Raw genomic sequence first — 21,146 nt, 5'->3', positions numbered from 1 at the left:
AGCAGCGCCCTACTACCCTTGTCAGGGGAGAACGTCCCTGACAACAAAATAAGTGCAAAGATGCGCACCCGCTGCTCTCGGATGGTCGCACCATCGTCAAAGGCCGCTGCCAGAGTCGAACGACGAATCCCCCTAGCGTTGAACTAGGACGACTCTACCTCAGCTCGAGCCCGAATAGTAATCGGCCCCAACAGCTCCTCGACCTTAGGGGAAAAGACGTCGATCCCACTGTCGAACGGCAGTGGCACAAAGCTAAACTCCAGTCCTGTGATGAGACTGAAGCCGGTAGGAGTGATCATCATCTCACCCCAAGGAAAGTGGAAAGTGTTGGTGGTGTCCCAGAAGAACTCCACCAGAGCACGCACTACATGGTGACACCCGTTGGAGGCAACCATCGCCTCGGAGGTCTCATACAACGCAGCAAGACCGTAGGACTCCCATAGGAGTCTCGTCTCGACATCTTTGGCGATGTACATCTTGTACAGATCGCCCAAGCCGTCACAGCCAGAGCCATGACAACGCGTCCTCCCAACAGTGATACCCCGTCTCACCCACTTAGAAATGTGGTGGACGGGGGAAAAGAACAAGGTCCGCTCATCCCACTCGGGGAGTCGACCAAGCAAGGTGGACGGCTCGGCATCGTCCTCCACGGGCTCATGCTCCCGTCGAGTGTCTCGGGACCGTGAACCAGAGCCTCGCTGTCTAGCCATGCTACATTGTGCAAAATTATCATAAATTAAGGTTCTATAGTATCTAAGGTTCGCCTAGCCGCATGATACTATGTTCGCAAAAAACAGAGTACGTAGTACTAAAACAGAGCACAAATTCAAATTGAGCATAACGGCATTTTCCAAGAAATCAAACAATTTCTTGCAATACTATAGTAATTATTGTGACAAATTGGACAAGAATTGCTAGCAAAAAACATCAAGAACGGGCCACATTGTATTCCCGACCTCAAGAGGTTCAACAATGGAAATTCATTCATTTCTTCACCAAATTGAGTCAAACAAGTCTCAAATTACTCCCAAGGCAATATATAAACATAATCAAGCAATTTCATAGCATAAAATTTGACAAATAAAGAAAATTAAGCATTCTAAGTTTCGAAATTTCATGAAATTCTAATATAAACATGTGCAAAATTCATAAAAACCGATGTGAGTTCGGAGAAAACTTACATAGATCGGGAAAGTGGATGAAAAGAGCTTTGATTTGCAACAAATTTGAGTGAATTTGGTTGAGAAACGAGCAAAAACAAAGCAAGTGAATTTCTAGAGATTTTCGAGCAGAACGCGACGAGCAAACAGCAAAAATGAAGAAGAAGAAAAGGGTATTTAAGGAATACCCTATTCTGGCGCCAAGCGCTAGACCTTGGCGCCTGGCGCCAATTCCAGCGTCTGGCGCTAAGGCCAGTTGTGTGGCGCTGATGAGTTTTCAGCGGCGCCAGGACCCTCAGCCACTCAGTGAGGGTGTTCTACCTTTTTGCAATATATTTTGGGTTCCTTGGTACGCCAGTTAGCCCCTCTAAGCAATTTGACACGATTTTTAGTAATCGGCTTGATTGCATAAAGTGATCGACCTGATGAAAGATCGTCTCACTTAGCTTAAAGCGCCTAAGCATTGGCTCATTAACAAAAAGCACCGACGTAGTGGTTCATTCGCAAAAGGCACCGACGTACAGGTTCAAAAGCAACAAAAGCGCCGACGTACAGGCATAGTGGAAGCAAAGTTCAAGCGAGCTTTTAAGGATCGACAGGCGGAGATCTTCGGTAATTTCTTTGGAAAATTATCGTAACAAATGAGGATAGCTTCAGGCGAGGATATCTTCGACGGCATTCCCTAGATTGTGGAGAGTTGTCACAAACAACTGAAGGTGATTTCAAGCGAAATTATCTTCGATAGTATTCCCTTGGACGTGGATTATTATCAATGCTGAAGAGGATTGTTTCAAGCGAAGCAATCTTCGATGGTATTCCCTTGAACGTGGAATATTATCAAAGCGGAAGAGGACTGTTTCTGGCGAAGCAATCTTCGATGGTATTCCCTTGGACGTGGAATATTATCAAAGCGGAAGAGTATAGTTTCAGGCGAAGCAATCTTCTAAATTGGAAGCAGTTACAAGCGTAGAGGTTTTCAAGCGGGATGGCATTCTCTTGGCAGGAGGTCATCAAAACAACAGAAAAAGCAGCAACAAATCGGTTACTTTAAGAGACGTGTGCTCGACGGTGCAAGATACGCGTTTCTTAACTCTTTTATCTGTTTAACTAACGCTAGTTTGCAGGTATCGGTGTTGCAAGGATGATTTAGGATTGCAGAACGTTCTGAATCATTCTCCGTCTCTATCGATACTTTGACTTTTGTTTTCCAAACTCGCGTTTCTCCAAACTCAGTCAAAGTGGGGGCTTCTGTAGACACCCATTTGTGTCTCCCCAAAACCAAATCCAGTGATGAGTACCTTTCGCGTCGAATCATAATCGAATGAAGTGAAAGTGTGGAAAGTCTAGTGTTGCGGATAGTTTTAATTTCTTTTCTCTCCTCTCTGTTTTTGAAAACTTATTTTAAGAAAACAGTCAATCCATTTTGGTTGGTCCATGATATGGGTCCAATAGTACTGTAGTTGGATGGGGCTTGACAAGAGCTTTCCAACGATATATTATAAGCCCAATTCCGATGAATATTGAGGAATTTATGGCCAATTTACTAAACTGGGTCCGGTTTGAGCCTTATACGCGGCCCAATGATCCAGAGGAGGGCCTAATATGGATTTATCATTCCTAATGCAATTAGAAATGGTTTTAGTCTTCTAGATTCTTCTAGAAGGTTCTTTTCGTTCCTAATTCAATTAGCATTGATAAATTGACTTTTCAGAGTTTTAATTAGAATCAAAGAGCATTTTTGAGGAAAATACGATTTTATCCTCCTATACGGCAATTTTTATCTGATTTAAGAAAACGCGTGAATTTCTAAATCAGCGCCAAACGCCAGCTGTAGCGCCTGGCGCTAGCATTGGCGCCTGTCGCTAATGTTGGCGCCTGGCGCTCAGTTTTACATGCGCCAGAACTCTGTTTTGATATTTTATCTTTTTGGCTGATTTTCTCTATAAATAACGTCGTAAAAAACTCCGTTTTCATTCACCAACTCTCATCAAGATTCTCTTGATTATTTTCTCTCTCTTTTTCTAAACTAGCCTTCTCTCAAATATAAAAATTCTGCATTCATTAGATCTAGAAACACCTAGCCATATTCGAAGTTGTCTTCGCCCTAGACGTGAAAGGTTTAATTTCTGAGGGTTTGGTCCCAAATCTCTTTTTCAATTATTTAATTTAATTGTTTGTTTATTATTTTCCTTGAAGTTACTAACGTGTGTATTTTGTTATTAGAAAGAGGTACGAGGCATCAAAGTAAGTACTTTAATGGTTTTTATTGATGTTATGATGCAGAGTTCATGCTTAGGTTGTTATTTTAGATTCCTAGTATCATGTCTAGGGTAATTTTAATATCAAGTATGATTAAAAGTACGATGCCTTTTATGTTCTTCCTAATATTTATGATTGTTAGTATCATGTTAGGGTTAAAGATTTGATCTTTATTGTTTAGTGACATGCTAGGGTTTGTTATTAATCTTGTTAGTATCATGCCTAGGATCTTGCTATTATTATCCTTTAACATGATTATTATGATTATTGTTATAATTATTATTATGATTTTGATTATGATGTTTATTATTATGTTGCTTGATTATATATATTTTTATTGCTTGATCACGCCTTTTATGCATGTTTAAAGAGAATTGGTACTTGTAATCGCGCTTAATAAGATAATTAATAATCTTGTTAGGGTTAATTATGATTATAATTCAAGTGATCGCCAATAATAGTTTTATTTGTGCATTTAAATTCAACCAACATAGATAAACAGGTTTAGGGTTAATCCTATTGCTTGTATGTTAATCAAAAAGCGCACATGAATACGATCAGAATAAAGTAGAGGCCTATTATTATGGCAAGTTCAATATCTTTTAGGTTGGATTTGTACCTTCATCCCCGAACCCTATTTGGTTCAAGACCTTATGGAGTTGACGATCTCTTGGATCGTTAAGGGGTGTAACCTTCACCTCGTGAACGGTTTACAAGTTCCTAAAAAAACTTGTTGGCGACTCTTTTGCTCTATCTTCTTCCCTTTTGGACGCCACCGTACTTTAGTGTATGATCACAGTGGGGTTCAAGCTAGGGGATTAACGCTTGAAATATTCCCTACAGTGGGTACTTGTTGGAGTCATCTCAATGAATAGATTATTAATTTTCAATTGTTACAAGTTATACCTATTGATAATTAAAGATATTAGTGATCAAAGATTAGCATCGGCATGCGTGTCCAAGAGAAACAGAGCAAGTATTTAAAAACGGAGGGAGTATATTTTTAATAAAGTCATATTAAAATCTATGTTATTCCTAATTCACAAATTATTACAAATCTGTCTCACAAATTATCACAAACCCTAATTCTGCTAAGTTTTAAACGAAATTTCAAGTACAAAACAACTAAAATTGTTGTAAAAAACCGAAATTTAGTACAAAGTTAGGTTCAAGAAAACCTAAAAACATGCAACAACCTAAATTTTGATAATTAGAAAATGCATCTTTCATAAGATACCCTAAATTAAGTAAGAATTGTAAATTAACTTGATAATTGCTAGTAAATAATCAAGTCACATGCAATTCTAACAATAATTACATATATTAAGCAATCAAAGACTCACCTCAATGCCTCATCTACGTCAGTCAATTGCGCACGAAATTCTCTGAAATAATATTTCCTCGAACAAGTTTTGATCGAGAATCTCTTTCCCCGACAGTCTGCACGCAGAAATAATTGGTCTACTCTCGATTCTTAGGACTTCAATTGTTCAACAAGGTTCAGAGATTCAGAGAAGAGAAGAGAAGAGAAGAGAATATGAACAACTTAGGAGAAGAGAAAGATGAACAACTTAGAGAAGAGAGAGAAGAAAGGAAAAGCGAGAATGGAAGCAAACAAGAACTAAAATGAAACGGATATATCATGTTATATACTACCTCCGTTTCTTTTTATTTGACACGTATTTCTTTTTAAGAAGTTATTTTAGTTGACACGTTTTCTTTTAGAGTAACTTTTTTACTTGCATTTATAAGCTACCCTAATTGCCTTTTCATTCTCTCTCTATCCTCTCCTTAATATATGTGTCTAAATCAAATACGTCAACTAAATAGAAACCGAGGAAGTATTAGTATTTTTATGCGTATATCACAGTTCCAATACATACAACTTAAATGAAAGGCCATGCACATTTACCTCATTACCCCTGGGAAATTTTACTTTTACCCCAGCAATTTGCTGGGCTGAGAGCCTGAGACCGACTCATTAGAGGGTTGTGCCTTTTCCAGTTTTTCTCCTCGTTTTTCCCCTCGAGAGCTTTTCCACGTTATACTGAACCCTCTCTTCTCTCTCTCCTCCATTAGAGCGTAATTATTCTTTTCTGAGGTATAATTTTCCATTGAAGTAGCTTGTGAGCTTTCTCTCCTCCATTGAAGATTTGAAGCAGCTTCCGAGGTATATTATATTTTTTCAAAATTATCGATTATTGATTTCGCAAATCTAGTGTTAACCATTATTTTAATTTCACTATATTCAATTTAGGGTTCTTCTAAGGTGGATTATTGATCTATTTGAATATTGAAATCGTGAAGGATTATAACGAGCATGTCGTATCTAGAATTTTGCTATTCAAATTTGAGCCTAATTTGATAATTGATTAAAATTTTGTTGCTGATGTATTGCAGAATTTGGTTAATATAACCCTTTAATGTGAGGATGAAATTGTGAAAATGGACTTCTTTCTGTTCAATAAGAGTTTTTGGAAAAGGCACAAGAAGAAAATATTGGTTTCATTGGGAGTTGCTGGAACTGGGTATTTTTTGTACAAGTTGTATGATGCTCACAAACACCGGCTTGCTGAACTGGAATTGGAACTTGCTGACCGCCGGGAGAATGATGAAAGCATTAAGGCTCAGTTAATATGAATTTCTTTCTGTGTTTGTGTGAATCTTGGTGAAAAACTGTTTTTGGGGTTTAATGATTATCTTACATTCCATCTTGTAGAATGCAAGAACATTTCGAGACCATTCAGAGAATAGCTAGCACAACGACGTTGCCTCGAGCCATGAACTTCTTAAGCACTAGGACAAATGAGGAGTTAAACCTTTCGGTGTTGACGGAGAGGCTGAAACAAGGAAAGGATGTTTTGACCCTTCCAGAGAAACTTGAACTATGGGATCAACTCAAAGTACTGAGTATGTTGTCTTTGGATTACTGTTTTAATTGTTGACTGTGATTTGTGGACGCTTTGTTCTTTGTTCTGAACGGAAGTCTTTTCTTGCCAGGCTTCACTAAAATGGTTACATCAATTTGGTCGGTTACTATGCTTAGCTTATTTGTTAGAGTACAAGTGAACATACTTGGAAGACATCTTTACATTGACATTGCAAGATGTCAGGAAAGCTCCCCATTGCTTGTAAGTATTTGTTCCTTATGTATTATAAATTATGATGAATGGTAGTTAATACTTGTTATGAAATCTATTTTCCTAGCTGTATATGTCAGCGTTATATAAATAATCAGACAATAGAGCTAATGACTTGTTATATCACATGTAGTGATATAGGTTTGTTTAATTTAGCAGTAACGCTATAGTTTTGTAGATTCTCTCTCTTTAGACCCTTGATTGGAAATCAACAAGTGCTACTTCCGAAATGGAAGTAGAGTGCAGTCTACCGAAAATATGATTTGTAAAACATATCCATAGTTGTATCATCTTTCCGTTATTTGTAAGTATAAATTAGCTCTCTATGTGAATAGCAGTTCCAAATTACAATATAAACAATTCCATTTTCTTCATGCTATTTTGTACTCCCTCCGTTCCCTTTTGTTCTTTACGTTTCTATTTTAGGTGTTCCTTTTTATTCTTTACATTTAGTATCTTTCCTTTTTTAGTCAAAAATTTTAGACAAAACTACCCTTGCTTTATAGTTTAAGTACTCAAATATCCTTACTTCCTATGTGCATTTGTACTTTTAGTACTATTTTTATGGTTTTCAAATACTCATTATTACTTTCTCTCTGCTCTCTTCTCTTTTTCTTTCTTACTTTCTTCACCCCACATGTACAATATTCTTTTTTAAAGTAAAATTGTACTTTCAATCATTGAATTATTCCAATATACCTCTACTTTACACAATTTCTTAATAACCGCGCATAATTGCAAACGTAAAAAACAAAAAGGGAACGGAAGGAGTATGATATTAAGATGCTTCTTGTCAACCCTCATGACACACCTTTTATAAGGAGATAGATTCTTCTTGGATGTTATATGTGAAGGTGATCCATTGATTTTGTAAAAGGTTCATGTCGAAGGAATTTGACTTTTGCATACATCTTTAATTCTATATTTAGCGAATCTATAAGCCACATTTGTTTCACTTCTAAGTTGATCTTCAAACAAAATTAATCAAATTGGGAGATTATCTACAAAAAGAAAGCAACTTTGGATTGGGAGATGAGATACCCTAACTAGCATATAACATTTTATTGAACTTTTTAAACTATACCCTAAAACTCTTTGTTGTTGGACCTTGTGTTGCAAAGATAATAGAAATCTAAGGATCCAATGAAAAAAAGGGAATTGAATGATCTAATGAAGACTTAGGTTATTATATGGATCCGCTTTACAAAGTCGAAGTAAGATTATTAGGAATACATTGTTAAGATATGCAAGCTTTCTCTTATGCTAATAGGATGTCTTTGTCCTCTTCAATATCATGTATCTTGATTTCCTATTCTAGTTTTGTCATCTTTAATTGCAGGGCTGTTTGGCTTAATGAAGGCGTATAAATGGAAACAAGAATTCTGTTTTCATCATTTATTCTTTTTTCCTTTCATTTTTTGGCCGAGAACATGACATAACTTTCAATTGTTGGTTTTCTTGGTGAATTTACATTGATGTTAAAAGATGTCTTCATTGATGCTAAAATAGATCAATACTCCCTTTGTTCCTTTATTTTAAACTCACTTGCCTTTTCATGGTCTTTAGTGCGTGTCTTTGACCATTGGTATCCTTAATTGTGCATTGGTAAAAATTTGTTTAGTGGATTCATTGAAAATACACATTGAGATGAATCTATTAAGATCTCCCATGCTAATGCTATCACTTGTTGATAAATTCGGTCAACTTTCTCTTGTTTTGACCACATAAATAGTGATTAGTGAAAAAAGGGGGAAAGAAGTATTAATTAATATTTGAAACTTGAATATAAGATCTCGAAGTAAACAATCAAATGATTGCTACAACTGCTTTTTAGTGATGTAGTAGTCCTGTTATTTTACTGCTAAGGTGTTTTTGGGAAGGCTGTATACATCTACTCTTTTTTGGGCCTCTTTCTAGCAAAATCAGAACCATTTGATTTCTATTGAGTTTGTATGGTGGAAATGTTATCTGTTTCCTAGGTACTTTTTTCTTTTTAACTTTCTGATTTTATAGATGTTGTGCTTGCTTTTGTAACAATCTATGTTGGCAAGAGGAAAAGAAGGTGCAAATTTGGGCCCTGACTTCTAGTTTATTTGAAATTCTAGATGTTTAGTGAACATAATTTGTTCATGTGTTGTCCTAAGTTTATTTAATATATGTTTGATTTAAAGCAATTAGTGGCAATTGTAAGGATGTGGAAGATAAAGAGGTTTTATAAATTGAAGTCTTTCACTTGCGCTTTGATTTTGAAAACTTTGGATGGGCTAAAACTTACAAGTATCGATGTCTTTTGTTGTTTCCAAATATCAATCTGATTAGGTTATGGAACTAAAAGATTAATCTTATATTCTATATATACCTATGTATTAATCGACACTCCTGTTCTTTTGTGAATTCTTCTTATTTCCTTCAAATAAGTTGTTACAATTAATTTGAATTTTTATCATTTTCTGCTTTGCAAAATCTGATTCCTAAGGATACTTTCTCAACAAAAAAGTGATTGGGTGAGCAAAATATGTAATAGGGCTTTTGCAGAGTTGTAGTCCACTCGTTTCTTTATAATAGATGAGAAATATGCTTAATGTGATTTTATCTAATGATATCTAAAAGAATACCCAATCAAGTAGGATAACTTAAAACAGTTTTTTGTCAAATATATTTCTGCTGAACATATAAACCATTTCCTTATTTTCTCTGGGGGCAGAATTTTTTTTTGTTTCTTCAGGTATCTTTGGTCTCTAGTGGGCCTCTCGATAAACTTAGTTGAAAAATAAAAATAAAGAATTGGATTCTTAAAGGAGGTTGTAAATTTTACCTACAAGAAAATGAATGACCATATGCTTTTATTCGCGCCATGAATAAAATTTTCTCATGATTAATCTGCATGTGTTTTCAATGTACGTTTATATTCGATAGGTGTCATTTCATTTGAATGCAAGGTGAAAGATATGGTTGCCTATTTGGTAATTGATATAAATGCAAATTATGATTTCCTATTCATGACAAGAAGACCAGAAGTATATTTGGCTTGTCAGCCCTGAAAGAGTAGGGAGACTAGTGAAACTATTATGTCAAATTTATAGGGGAAATTCGAGATGGCATAGGACCCACAATATGCTTAAATGAAGTGTTTTATTAAACTTCATGTAAAACCTTAGGCTTAATACTTTGGCATGAGAAAGGGGCTAAATCACTGAATCCTTTGCTCTGTAATTATTTGAGGCAAATTCTAGTGATACTTATATTTTATCTTAGTATTTCATTTGCCCGTGTGCTGCCTACTTTCTATAAAATGGATGAAGCATATTTAATGGGATGAGCTATGATAATTTCAAATCAAAGCTTTGAATCCTTGTTATCCTTCTGTATCACTGTATCCAAACTCCAACCACAAAATATCTCGATGTGCCATGTCTAGGGCTGGTCGGAGGGCTTTATGAATAGTTGGAGCCATACCTTACTTAGCGGGATGGCTTTGTAGTAAAATTCAGTAATTTAAGAAACATATATACAAGGCACATAGACATGGGGAACTGGAGAAGGTTATATAATGTGACAAAAGGGCTCATGGTAGTTGAATATAGGTTTATGTGTAGAGATTTTGAACTGCTGCTAAACTGATCGGTGGGCATGAGACAGCTTTTGGAACTGAATCATTTTAGTAGCTGGAGAAAAAGAAAGCAAATCAATTACTGTAGAATTATAGAAGATACAAGCTAAAAGGAAGTTGCCAACACAGTGAATCAGGGTTGTGGATCAGCAATTAATGTGTCATCCTAGGCTAAACATTGGTGCTGCACGGCCTGCACCTGTCTGAAATTAATATTCATTGTCTAGTGTGGGGCATGTGATCTCCTGTTTTGTAGGTTATTTTAGCCAAAAACTGATTGTTGAACACCAAATCATGGTAATTGATTGATATACTTTTTGGCTAAGTGTATTTAATACATGCAAATGTAATAATTGGCCTATCAAATTCTTTAGCGCAATAATCACAAATTAACAGAAGGTGGAACCAAATCCACTATTTATTACAAGCATTGTTACTCTTATTATAGTAGTAAAACCTTGGATGTATCGGTGGATTGACTCATCAGTTTGCCATTAAAATTAGATCCTCACAAAAAAACACACTTACTCTTTTTTGTTTGGTTTTAAGAGATATATACGATGATTGAATTAACAAGAGGCAGTTTCTTAGGAATTATTTCATGCAAATTCATGGTAATCAATTAGCAGGCATGGGTGTTATTTTTATTCATGGGTTCATGAATTCACTTACTCTTTATTTATCTAATTCTGTGCGGTTGCCTTCGGACATGAGGAAAATAACATTAAAGGTAGCTATTTATTATGTAAAGGTAGTAGCTATTTATAATTGAAAGTGGAAGAAAAAGCCAATAACGGTGACTTTTACTTTGCAGGAAGAAGCTAGTCTCATTGATCAGGATGATGAACAAAATTTTTTAGCTAGGGCTGATTTTCTGGCTAGTCATGGGTTGCCTGCTTTAATCTTCAATATGCAGGCTGCTGCATCAGAAGTCCTAAAATGGTGAGTATTATGTTGCATAATCATTTAGGCAACCTTATTTACATTTTACTACATGGAAGATGCTGTATAAAATTTTCACCAAAGTACTGTTAACCTTTTTGAACTTTTGATAGTTGCATACATTCTCCAAGACTAGCATTATCTCATTGAACATTCCATGCTACTATGATAACATAACTATCTATCAAGAGTCTTAATAAATTTACTCTTTGGTTTATTTTTAAGCTTTTCCGATGGGCGTGAGTGCACTTATCAAATGAAAGCGGAAAAAATTAAAATAAAAGAAATGCTTACTTTTTATTCCTGATATGGTCCATATCATTTTGAGGCCATGTAAGTTCTGTATGTGCTTGTTCTTACATAAGGCATACAATTTAGCTTGCTAGTTAACTGCTTCCCTCCGCAAGCCTTAGCAGTTAGCTGGACCTTATCAAAAGGGCAAAATTTGTGCATTGGACAACGTGCAAGTCATAGTTGAACAACTTAAAAAAACAGGAAATATATTTTATTTGAGCATTGTGTCCTTTGTGAAATAACTAACCTGGTTAAAGATACTCCTGCCGTTTGGTTCATCGAAGGGAAAGAGAATGACTTAAACATTGGGAAAGGAGAAGAATACAATATTATTTTTTTTTTTTTTTTTTTTTTTTTTTTTTTTTTTGTGACAACAAAGGGAATGAGTTCCACCATACAACCACCTCTTCACTTCTCTTTTCCTCTTTTTTTTGGACACCATGAAGACCCTCACCACCTACCCTAACCGCTCCTCCCCTAGCTGCCCCTCCCCTTCTCCCGAAACCACCATAAAACCCCTCCCCTCCCCCCAAAAAACCCCTCACTGACCGCAAACGGCCCAAAACCCAACCCTTCATTGCCCTTCTCCCACCCTCGAAACCCTAGCATAGGGATTCGGGGTGGGGGGAGGGTGGTGGAGGGTTTTGGCCCGTCGGTGAGAGGATTTAAGGGTTTTTTTTGGAGGGGAGGAGGAGTGGTTATGGGGAAGGGGAGGGATTTTTTTGGTGATTTGGGGGGAAGCGGAGGGTAGGCTGGGGTGGGCGGAGGGGCGGCAGAAGGAGGCGGTGGGGTGGGTGGGTGGGTTTTTCGGTTGTGGGGGTAGGGTAGGAGGGTGGTGGACTAGTGGGAGGTATGGTGGTGGCTAAGGAAAGGGGATGGAAATACTTAGAGGGGTTGGGGATCGAACTTGGAAACTGTAGGGGAATGGGGAGGGTACAAGGAATGAGAAAAAAGTCTAACCAACACCATCAAAAGGGAATAACGACAGTTGATTCCCTTAACCTTTGATACCCCCAACCTATGTTACTTGGACTCGGATGAAGTGTCAAATTAGACACGGGTGTCCAAGCATCGGACTCGCCCATTTTCTTGAAAATAGTTGTGTTTTTAGTTAAAAATGAAGTGTCCAAGTGTTGGTGTCAGACACGAGTCGTGTCGACACGGACACGTGAGATAAATGAAAGAGTCCGAGTAACATAGCCCCCAACCAAACGGCCCCTTCAAGTTTGCATGTTGTTGCTGATGATTTGTTTCCAAGGAACAGGAAAACAGGCCCTTTCGTATCTTGTTACAAAGTAAATTTCTGTCTGACGCTAAATGCTGCAATTCTACAATAGAATATTGAATTATGAGTTAGGACATTAGCATCATTGGGCCGACCAGTGTAAAAAATTTCAGAAAATTTTAAAAATTGTTTTTTTTAAAAAAAAAAAAAATATTCGGGTGATGGATCGGGTTAACGGGTCGGGTGATGGGTTAAAATTTTCCACCTGAATCCGATCCGTCACCCGCATCCGTTAATCCATCACCCGCCTATCATCCGTTTAAACCGTGTTTTTCACCCATCCAATAAGACAGGTGGAGTCTATATACTTATTTTAAGACGGGTGGAGTCTATATTCTTATAGATCCACAATTTTTCTTGCTGCTTTAGCACTGCCAAAACAACTACACATGTCAACTTATTTCCAATTAGAATATCTATACACTTGCTAAATCCCAGGAAACTGAAGCCGTATTTGAAGCATTAGCGGGCTCCATGGATCACTTTCCCTTTTCCCTTAACTTTACTTATACCATTTTAGGCATCAGTCATTAGGAATGGCAGCTAATGGTGAGCAGGGCTTTCTTCTATTAATCAATGTTGAATAAGACACAGAAAAAACACATTCCACTGCCCAGCAAAGAAACAACTGAGGAAACCCTAGCTTCAATCAAGATATATATTGAAAAACTTCCACACTAATGTATCATATGAAAATTTCAAGTTATGTTTAAGCATAAATCTAAGAGAAAAGGTTTTTCTGTCATATTCAAGCTCAGAAGCTAATATAATTTTATCAGCAGTGTCTCATAGGGATGAGTACTCACTGACCACAATCCACCACTTCACCAACTACTTTCTGTACCCTATCAGTGTGTACTGTAGTCTGTACCTGAATATGAGCAATTGATCTTAGGAACCAAGGTAACAGATGTACGATTTCCCTGGTTGTATTACTAGCAAGCTTTGACGAACTCTGAAAATTGATATATAAGAATTACTGTCTTCAGTTCATTCATGTGCATTACTATATTTCTTTGCCAGAGTTCCTAAAGACATGCATGTTCCGATGTTATTATTCACATCAGCTACCATTGTTTTTTTAAGTAATTAAATGAAGACTAAAGAACATTCTTATACTTGAATATAGGTATCAATCAGCAAGTTCTTAAATTTATTCTTTAATTCCTCTTGATGATTTAAGCTGTAATAATTAATTTATTTGAGAAGTATATATTGTTTGAAAGAGATTTCACTAAACATGTGGTATTAAAGGTGTTATCTTCCTGTGGAATTTGTAACAACTGCTGAATTGACTGTCATTGCAGCAAACAGCTGAAAGATGTCTTTGATCCCTTAATACTTCATGAAACTATTGTTCAAGTACTTGACACATTCATGAGCATGGGAAGGCCTCGTCATTGGATGGAATACTTGCTGCCAGAAGATGCTAAATTGCCAAGCTTAGCTGCATCTCAGAGCGGTGATAATTTAATTATTTCTGATGTGCCCAAATTCGATCAACTCATGACGGAGACGCATACTGTTTTATCGAGGTATGCAATAACCCTCTGCTTCAGCTCTTGCAAGTACTACTGTAGCATGGGCTTGTTCCCATTGCCTAATTCTTATCCTTTAGGCTTTGACCAATATCTTGCTCACTTAAACACATGCCATTATGCATCACCAGCAACTCAAAGGTCCAGAACTACTTACCGTGATTGCTCAGAATGATAACTAGTTAATCCTTCCATTTCATATAATGTTCATCACTTTAGTACTTAACCATTTCTATTCTATATTGTATGTCATCTAGAATATCCTTTCACAATAAGATAGCCTAGTATTAATACAAATTGTTGATTTTAAGTGGATTAAAAAAGAATGTAGTGGGGGTTAATTTTTGGAAAATGAGAAAATCTAGTTGAGTTAAATAAAAAGTGAATTTAAAGAAGTGAGTTAGAGGATGATGAAGAAATGAGGCTTATATATAGGGACAAGAGTTTTGTGAGAAATGAGATTTTTTTTTTAGGGTTAAGAATTTTGGGAGAACTGAGGCTTTTATAGTTTTATTTAGGGACATAGGGAGTAGATAATGTAAGAGAGAATTTTACTGGATAATACTAAACTGGACAGGACTTTCTAGCAAAAATATGTGAACAGATTTGTGTAATGCCTGTCATATACTGTGTATGATCATTGATGTAAATGCTAATCTCAAGGAACTGCATTAATAGAAAATTAGAAACCACTAGTTCAGTTTTCTGATTATTGATGTATCAAATATTAAGTTAGTGTTTATTTTGTGCAGTAACGAGTTCACAAATGTGGTAGATGTATCTCTCAAGACGCTGGTGAATGCTATAGTGAGAGAGATTTTTGTCGATCAATCAGGAGCAGGTACACCCTCATCAGGCATAGCATTGGTGAAACTTTTGCCTCGAGTTGCACAAATGAGTCAGCTACTACTTGATGAACCTACAAGTAACCAGTTTGTTCTAACGATAAAAAATATACAGGATGTTGAGTTGTTCTTCACCATCCTCTATGCAAATGCCTTAACTGTTTAATCACTTTGGAGATTGTACAATAGATATTTGTCTCAAGATTCAGATAAATAGAAATTTGTCTGCACAGTCGCAATATCTGTTGGAATTAAATTTGGAGGGTGAAGCCTACAGTGGAACTTTTTTTGGACAGAGGGAGTGACAGCATGCTTCTCTGTGACGCTCAAGAAGAATTGGAAGTACATCCTCTACTGTTTATTTTAAATGTTAGCCATGTGGAAGCTTTCAAGTTCTTAAAAACAATTCAGGTTCGTTTGTTTAGAGGTCTTCAAGAAAGTTAAGGGGATCAACTTGGCTAATTCCCTTAGATGATAATTGTTAAGCCATGTTTATCATTTCCTTTTCCCTCTCCTTTCCTCCAAAGTCCTGTACCCTCATTCTCCACCCCTGTAACTCTGTAAGGTTCACTTACCTTCTCCCTTCTGCTCTATGACCACCTTGATTCGTAATTGACCACTTAAACCAACCACCATAATCGCCACCCTTCAACCCTTGTACCCTGACCACCATCAACCCACCAAAAAACCTACCACGAACACCACCCAACAGCAGGAAACATCACATCCACCACAATAACCTGCAAACCAAAAAAAAAAAAAAAAAAAAAAAAAAAAAAAAAAAACCTGAAAATCACCTTTCTTTACTATAAAAATTACCCAAACCACCCAAAATACAACTTCAAAAACTCATAAAACAGTACCAATCATCACAAAACAGCAGAGCGACAAGATTTAAGGGAGGGTCAGCGGCAACATAGAGGGGCGGTAGCAACAAATGAAGGGAGGCACATCAATGGTGGTAGGATGAAGGGGTTGGTTGAAGTTATGGCGGTGGTGGTTGAAGGAGAAGGGAAATGATGGTTAAGGCCTACGTAAGGGGGATTCTCTTTCTGTATGTCCATAACAAACTAAGGAAATTTTAAGCGATTAGCTCTCTACGTTTTCTCGTATTTCCTTGAATCTTTTCCTTTTCCCTTCATGAACCAAATAGCCCCTTTTTCTTTTAATAACACTCAGACAAATTATATATATATAGTAAAAGGGTTTCCTTCAAAAAAAAAAAAAATATATAGTTAAAGGGTGTGTCAAATGTCAAGATATGTGCTTTTAATTTGTTTGATTATATTTTGTCAAAAAAAAAAAAAAAAAAGTGAGTTATCTTAAACCGTCTTAAATTCTCAAGTGTTTTAGAAATTACATTATTAGTCTTGTATCTTTTACATGGCTTTGATATTGCAAACTTGTTTAGCAAGTACTTATAAACCTGTTAGACCAAGCTTAATGGTAAGGATTGAACCCCCCCACTAATGACATTTTGAGGGTGGGAATTCCTTACCCTTTCCCCCTCACTCTCAAAGTATTTGATCCATCAATATCTAACGAAAACTGAAAGGATATCGTTGAGGTATACTCAAAATCTTCTCCCTATCTATTTTTTTTTAAAAAAGTTATACATATGTTAGTGAAATAAAATGTGTTTTTATTTATTTTTTATTTTTAATTTTATATATATGTAACTTGATAGGCAAAATTTATTCGTATTGCCACAACAAGATATACAAAGCAGATAATAGGCATCTAAACCAACTATTTTGAATGTGAGACAAAAAGCCATTACATTGTCAAATAAACTTGACCTATTTCCAAAGAAAAGCATCCTTCTAACAAAATAATAGTTTTAATCTCCAAACAAAAGTACTTAGTTTAAAGCGTTCCTTAACTACTGTCCTTGAGCTAAATATTCTCCTCCTATTTTAATCACATAATCACGTCTAATTGTACCATATTGTCATGTATAATAGCATCAAAATGCCAATGAGTACATTATGTGCATCTTGCTTTGTGGTCGACGAGCGTAGGGGGCTGAGGCTGTTAAAAATGAAGAAAAACAGACTTCGTATCAGTATTTCATTGAAATTTTACTGTTATATGAGTAATATTTGCCTGATTAATGATGATAAAATTGGAATCGTATTAATATGTAGATTATTTATAAAAGGGTCGATGAAGTTTTATGTTTCAAATAATTTCAGCATACCTGGAAGCAGCATAAGAACATTTACCATAGCCTGCATAGTTTCAATTGAATACGATTAGCAAGTGTTTAGGATAAAAAGGGTTTTTGAAGAAAAGGGAAAAGAAACTACTAAATTTTAAATGATAAATGACTAAAAGGTTTGGAGAACATGAACAACTATATCTCAAAGCCTATTATGTACACCTAGGGTCATTTACTTATTCAATTGACAAATGATTAAAAATACTACTTGCTCAACCGTACACCCGGGTGTATATAAAAAATTCCAACTAAATCTTGTAATCCTTCCTTTCTTACAAGTTTTATTCCTTTTTATTCAGTTTCTATTTTCTAATTTTCTATTGTCTTTTTTGTTTTTTTACATAAAATTATATTTTTTTAAACACATTTTTTTTCCCGAATAATTTTAATGCAAACTTTTGCAACACTACACTTCTACTATTGATTCTATATCTGGGATAACTTTAATGCAAACTTTTGCAACACTACACTTCTACTATTGATTCTATATCTGGGATAACACCCCATCAAGTGTTACACTTAACCACCTAGCATTTACATAATTAGTTAATATGAACTTGTCATTTGTAATCACGTAGCAAATCATTTTCAAAATTAATCATTTGTAACCTATCATGATCAAGGTCTAAGCCAAATGGTTAATATTGAGGTCCAAAAAATCTAAGCCTTTACCCTCATAATTTTTCATAATATAGTGGCCAACTGCGGTCATAATAAGGAGTTACTTTTGAATAATTAGCATGACTACCTAGTCGGTAGTTGACCTTTAGATTCGTGTACCTTATTAGTACAAAAAAATAAAAATTAAAAAGTAAAAAACAAAAAAAGAAAACTAGTGGGATTAGACAAGTAAAGTTAATTACTTGGGTCTTTCTTTGTTAATGTAGATGTTCCACCAAAGTTGCAAGCAATGTCATTGTTACCATTCTGCTGATAATACGCATTGAAGGCATAAGAAGCATGTGAAACCACCGTATTAGGCTCGTAACACAGTCCACCGGCTTTGATCAGACTGCAATCGGCTTTTCCTTCACCACAAGCCCAATCCAGTGCTATCTGTAGATTCATTTGAGGTGCCCAAGGAATTGCTACACACCAAGTTGTTGCATCAAGGAATGTAGTGTTTCCTTCTGGTGGAGATAAAGCTGTGTTTGGTATTGTTGCTTCTGCCTTTTCTTCTACCGTTACATGTCCCATTGTGTACACTTCACATAATTTGTTCAACAACAAAACAAACACAACATTTTGATTAACATTCTGTTACTTAAAATACATTAATAAAATAAATAAAACTCTTCATTTTTCATTAAAACCAACTTTTTGTTACATTTTTTTTTCCAAAATCATTGATATGTACTTTAAATATTTATCGAGAACATACTACCAATATAGCAAAAATATATGAAGTTTGAACAATGTGACAATAACATAACATCCGAATATATTTGTACAAGATTACTACGCGTTTAAAAAAGAATCTACTCATATATAGCATTTGAAAGATTGAGAAAAATCAAATAAGACACAAGTTAAAAAATAAAATTACGAAACATACCCAAAAACCATGGTATCATGAGCAATATGTGACAAAACCAAATTCTTCTTTTCATTTGTAAGTATAAGCTCTTGAATTATTTGTAATGTAGTCAAATATATCACTAAAAATCAAATACCATAATACTTTGTTATGTATATATAAGATCGTAGAAAATTATTCTCCTATTTATTGGGTAAATTTGGCTTATTACTTCATTGTGTTAAAAGAAAAATTTAATGCAAAGGAAGCTAAAGAGAAAAATTAATAAATAGAATAGGCTGATTATTTGCTTGTATATGAAGAAAAAATTTAATATAATGCATAAGAAGCTAAAGAGAGAAAATAAGTAATAAATGTAAGATAGTTGAAGCATCATAAGTTTTCTTGTTGCAGAAATAAGCTTTAATTTTGTCTCATACTCTTTTTAATGTTTACTTTGAAAAATCAATTAATTGTTAGGGAAGTCTAATGGATACTCTACAACTAGTTCTCATTTACTTGATTTGATTTTATTTCAGCACTCACTGCTTATAATCACCTTTTTGCATAAACGCATAAAGATGAGAATTTGGTAGAAATTGTTAATAAAGTACATCATGGGCCTACGCCTTTTTTTTTGGTTAGTAACATTTTTATGGTGATTTCCTTAATGGATATTAAGGTTGCTAATTGAGTTGAGCAACTCGCGACCATCTCGAACTCATCTCGATCAAGGCTCGGTCAAAACTCAACTCATGTTAGTTCAACTTGAATTCAACTCAACTTGAGATGTTAATGAGCACAAGTTGAGCAAACTCTAACTTGACTCGATAAGCTCGTGAGCAACTCGATGATATATTTTATTAATACAGAATTTACAAATAAAGTTACTATATTTAAACAGATTTGACACTTAATAAGTGTTAATTTATATTATGGAAAGAGAAAGAGCAAATCTTTAATATAATAAATATATATATAAAAAAAGGAAAAATGTAAACTAATAATCCCACCTTTAGTCGGTCTACCACAAACAATCCGACCTTTTGAAATTCCAGAAACAATCCCACCTTTGATAGGGATCTTCCACTAACAATCCCTGACCGGTTGGATTGTTTTGCTAACCGGTTTTATTAGGTTACAAGACACGTATTGACTATTGATTGGTTTATTCTATTTTTTAATAATTAAAAAAAAAAACAAAACCCCCGAATGACCCCCCTTCCCTTCCTCATCATGCCACTGCCTTCCCCAACAACCCAATCAGCCAATCAGAAGCTTGACAAAAGGGTTTTTTTAGGGTGGTTAGGGCTTTTTGGGGGGAGTTTTCAAGGCTAGGTGGGGATTTTGGGGCTGGGGTGGAGTTTGTCGTGGTTAGGGGTTGATTTTTCAGGGATGGGTCTGGTTTTCCGGGGCTTGAGACGGAGTTTTCAGGCTCCAAAGCCCATAATCAACATTATTCCTTCTTAATTTAATTTTGGGCCTGATCATTTAAGGGCTGATTTGTGGGTGTGAATTGATGTTGTAGTTGTTGGATATGGAGGATCGGCCTACAAGTGGGCTGCAATGGTGGCGTGTTGTTTATGGCTGGCGGTGTTGTGTGAGGGTTGCGATTGGTGATGGCTGGGTGCGTGGTGGCTGATGACGAGTGAGGAGCTGAGGAGGTGGTGGACTGGTGGTAATTTGGATGGCAGTTCATGGAAGGAACTCAAGGAAGGTGGGAGAAGATGAGTTAAAAAAAAAATAAAAAAGTTAGACCGGTTATAGGTCATATGGATCGTTTATGGAAGATCCATGTTAAAGGTGGGATTGCTTTTGGAATTTCAAAAGGTGCGATCGTTTATGGAAGACCGACTAAAGGTGGGATTATTAGTTTACATTTTTCCTAAAAAAAATAATATAAAGTGAACAAAAATGATATATAAAGGTATATAATTATAGATGGGTAAAAACTTTAGATCGTGAGCTACTCCACTCGACTCGAAACTTAAATGAGCACGAGTCGAGCAAGTTTTATTAGATCGAAACTTTAACGAGCCACGAGTTGAGCACATATAAAAGTTTTCGAATTGAGTCGAGCAACCCTAATGGATATCTATCTATATCTATCCATATATACTATATATTAAAAGGTGTTTCGAATCAAGTCGATATGCCACGTGGCACTCTCCATGGTGTTCCAAAACAAGTCTCATGCCACGTGTCACTCTTCCTAAATTTTCTTCCATGTTATTACACACTAATAAAAAAATTAGAAACATGATTTATACTTTATAAAGAATTTAAACCCTTCACCTTAAGGTTAATAAATAAGAGCTTAACCATTGAACTATGTC

The 21,146-nt window shown here is 35.7% G+C and overlaps 2 protein-coding genes across 2 annotated transcripts; one reads left to right on the top strand and one right to left on the bottom strand.

The window, feature by feature from the left end:
* Nucleotides 1-5,387: 5,387 nt before the first annotated feature.
* LOC145635991 (peroxisome biogenesis protein 3-2-like) lies at nucleotides 5,388-15,378 on the top strand. The gene is made up of 7 exons (XM_081687420.1): nucleotides 5,388-5,589; nucleotides 5,820-6,049; nucleotides 6,139-6,329; nucleotides 6,420-6,550; nucleotides 10,984-11,111; nucleotides 13,998-14,225; nucleotides 14,981-15,378. Exons 2-7 carry the CDS (start codon nucleotides 5,865-5,867, stop codon nucleotides 15,237-15,239), a joined length of 1,122 nt encoding a protein of 373 aa, XP_081543546.1. The 5' UTR covers nucleotides 5,388-5,589; nucleotides 5,820-5,864; the 3' UTR covers nucleotides 15,240-15,378.
* A 1,472-nt stretch (nucleotides 15,379-16,850) lies between these two features.
* On the bottom strand, nucleotides 16,851-18,999 carry LOC145634784 (glucan endo-1,3-beta-glucosidase 2-like). The gene is made up of 4 exons (XM_081686171.1): nucleotides 18,850-18,999; nucleotides 18,158-18,499; nucleotides 17,274-17,304; nucleotides 16,851-17,104 (listed from the first exon to the last, which is right to left on the bottom strand). The coding sequence occupies exons 1-4, from the start codon at nucleotides 18,902-18,904 to the stop codon at nucleotides 17,008-17,010; spliced, it is 525 nt and encodes a 174-aa protein (XP_081542297.1). The 5' UTR covers nucleotides 18,905-18,999; the 3' UTR covers nucleotides 16,851-17,007.
* Between the last annotated feature and the right edge of the window lie 2,147 nt (nucleotides 19,000-21,146).

The sequence above is a fragment of the Chenopodium album genome, chromosome 6 (assembly GCF_948465745.1).
Source record: "Chenopodium album chromosome 6, dcCheAlbu1.1, whole genome shotgun sequence".
NCBI classification, from domain to species: Eukaryota; Viridiplantae; Streptophyta; class Magnoliopsida; order Caryophyllales; family Amaranthaceae; genus Chenopodium; species Chenopodium album.
Note: the sequence above shows the minus strand (reverse complement) of the source record. Positions and strands in the feature narration are given on the sequence as shown.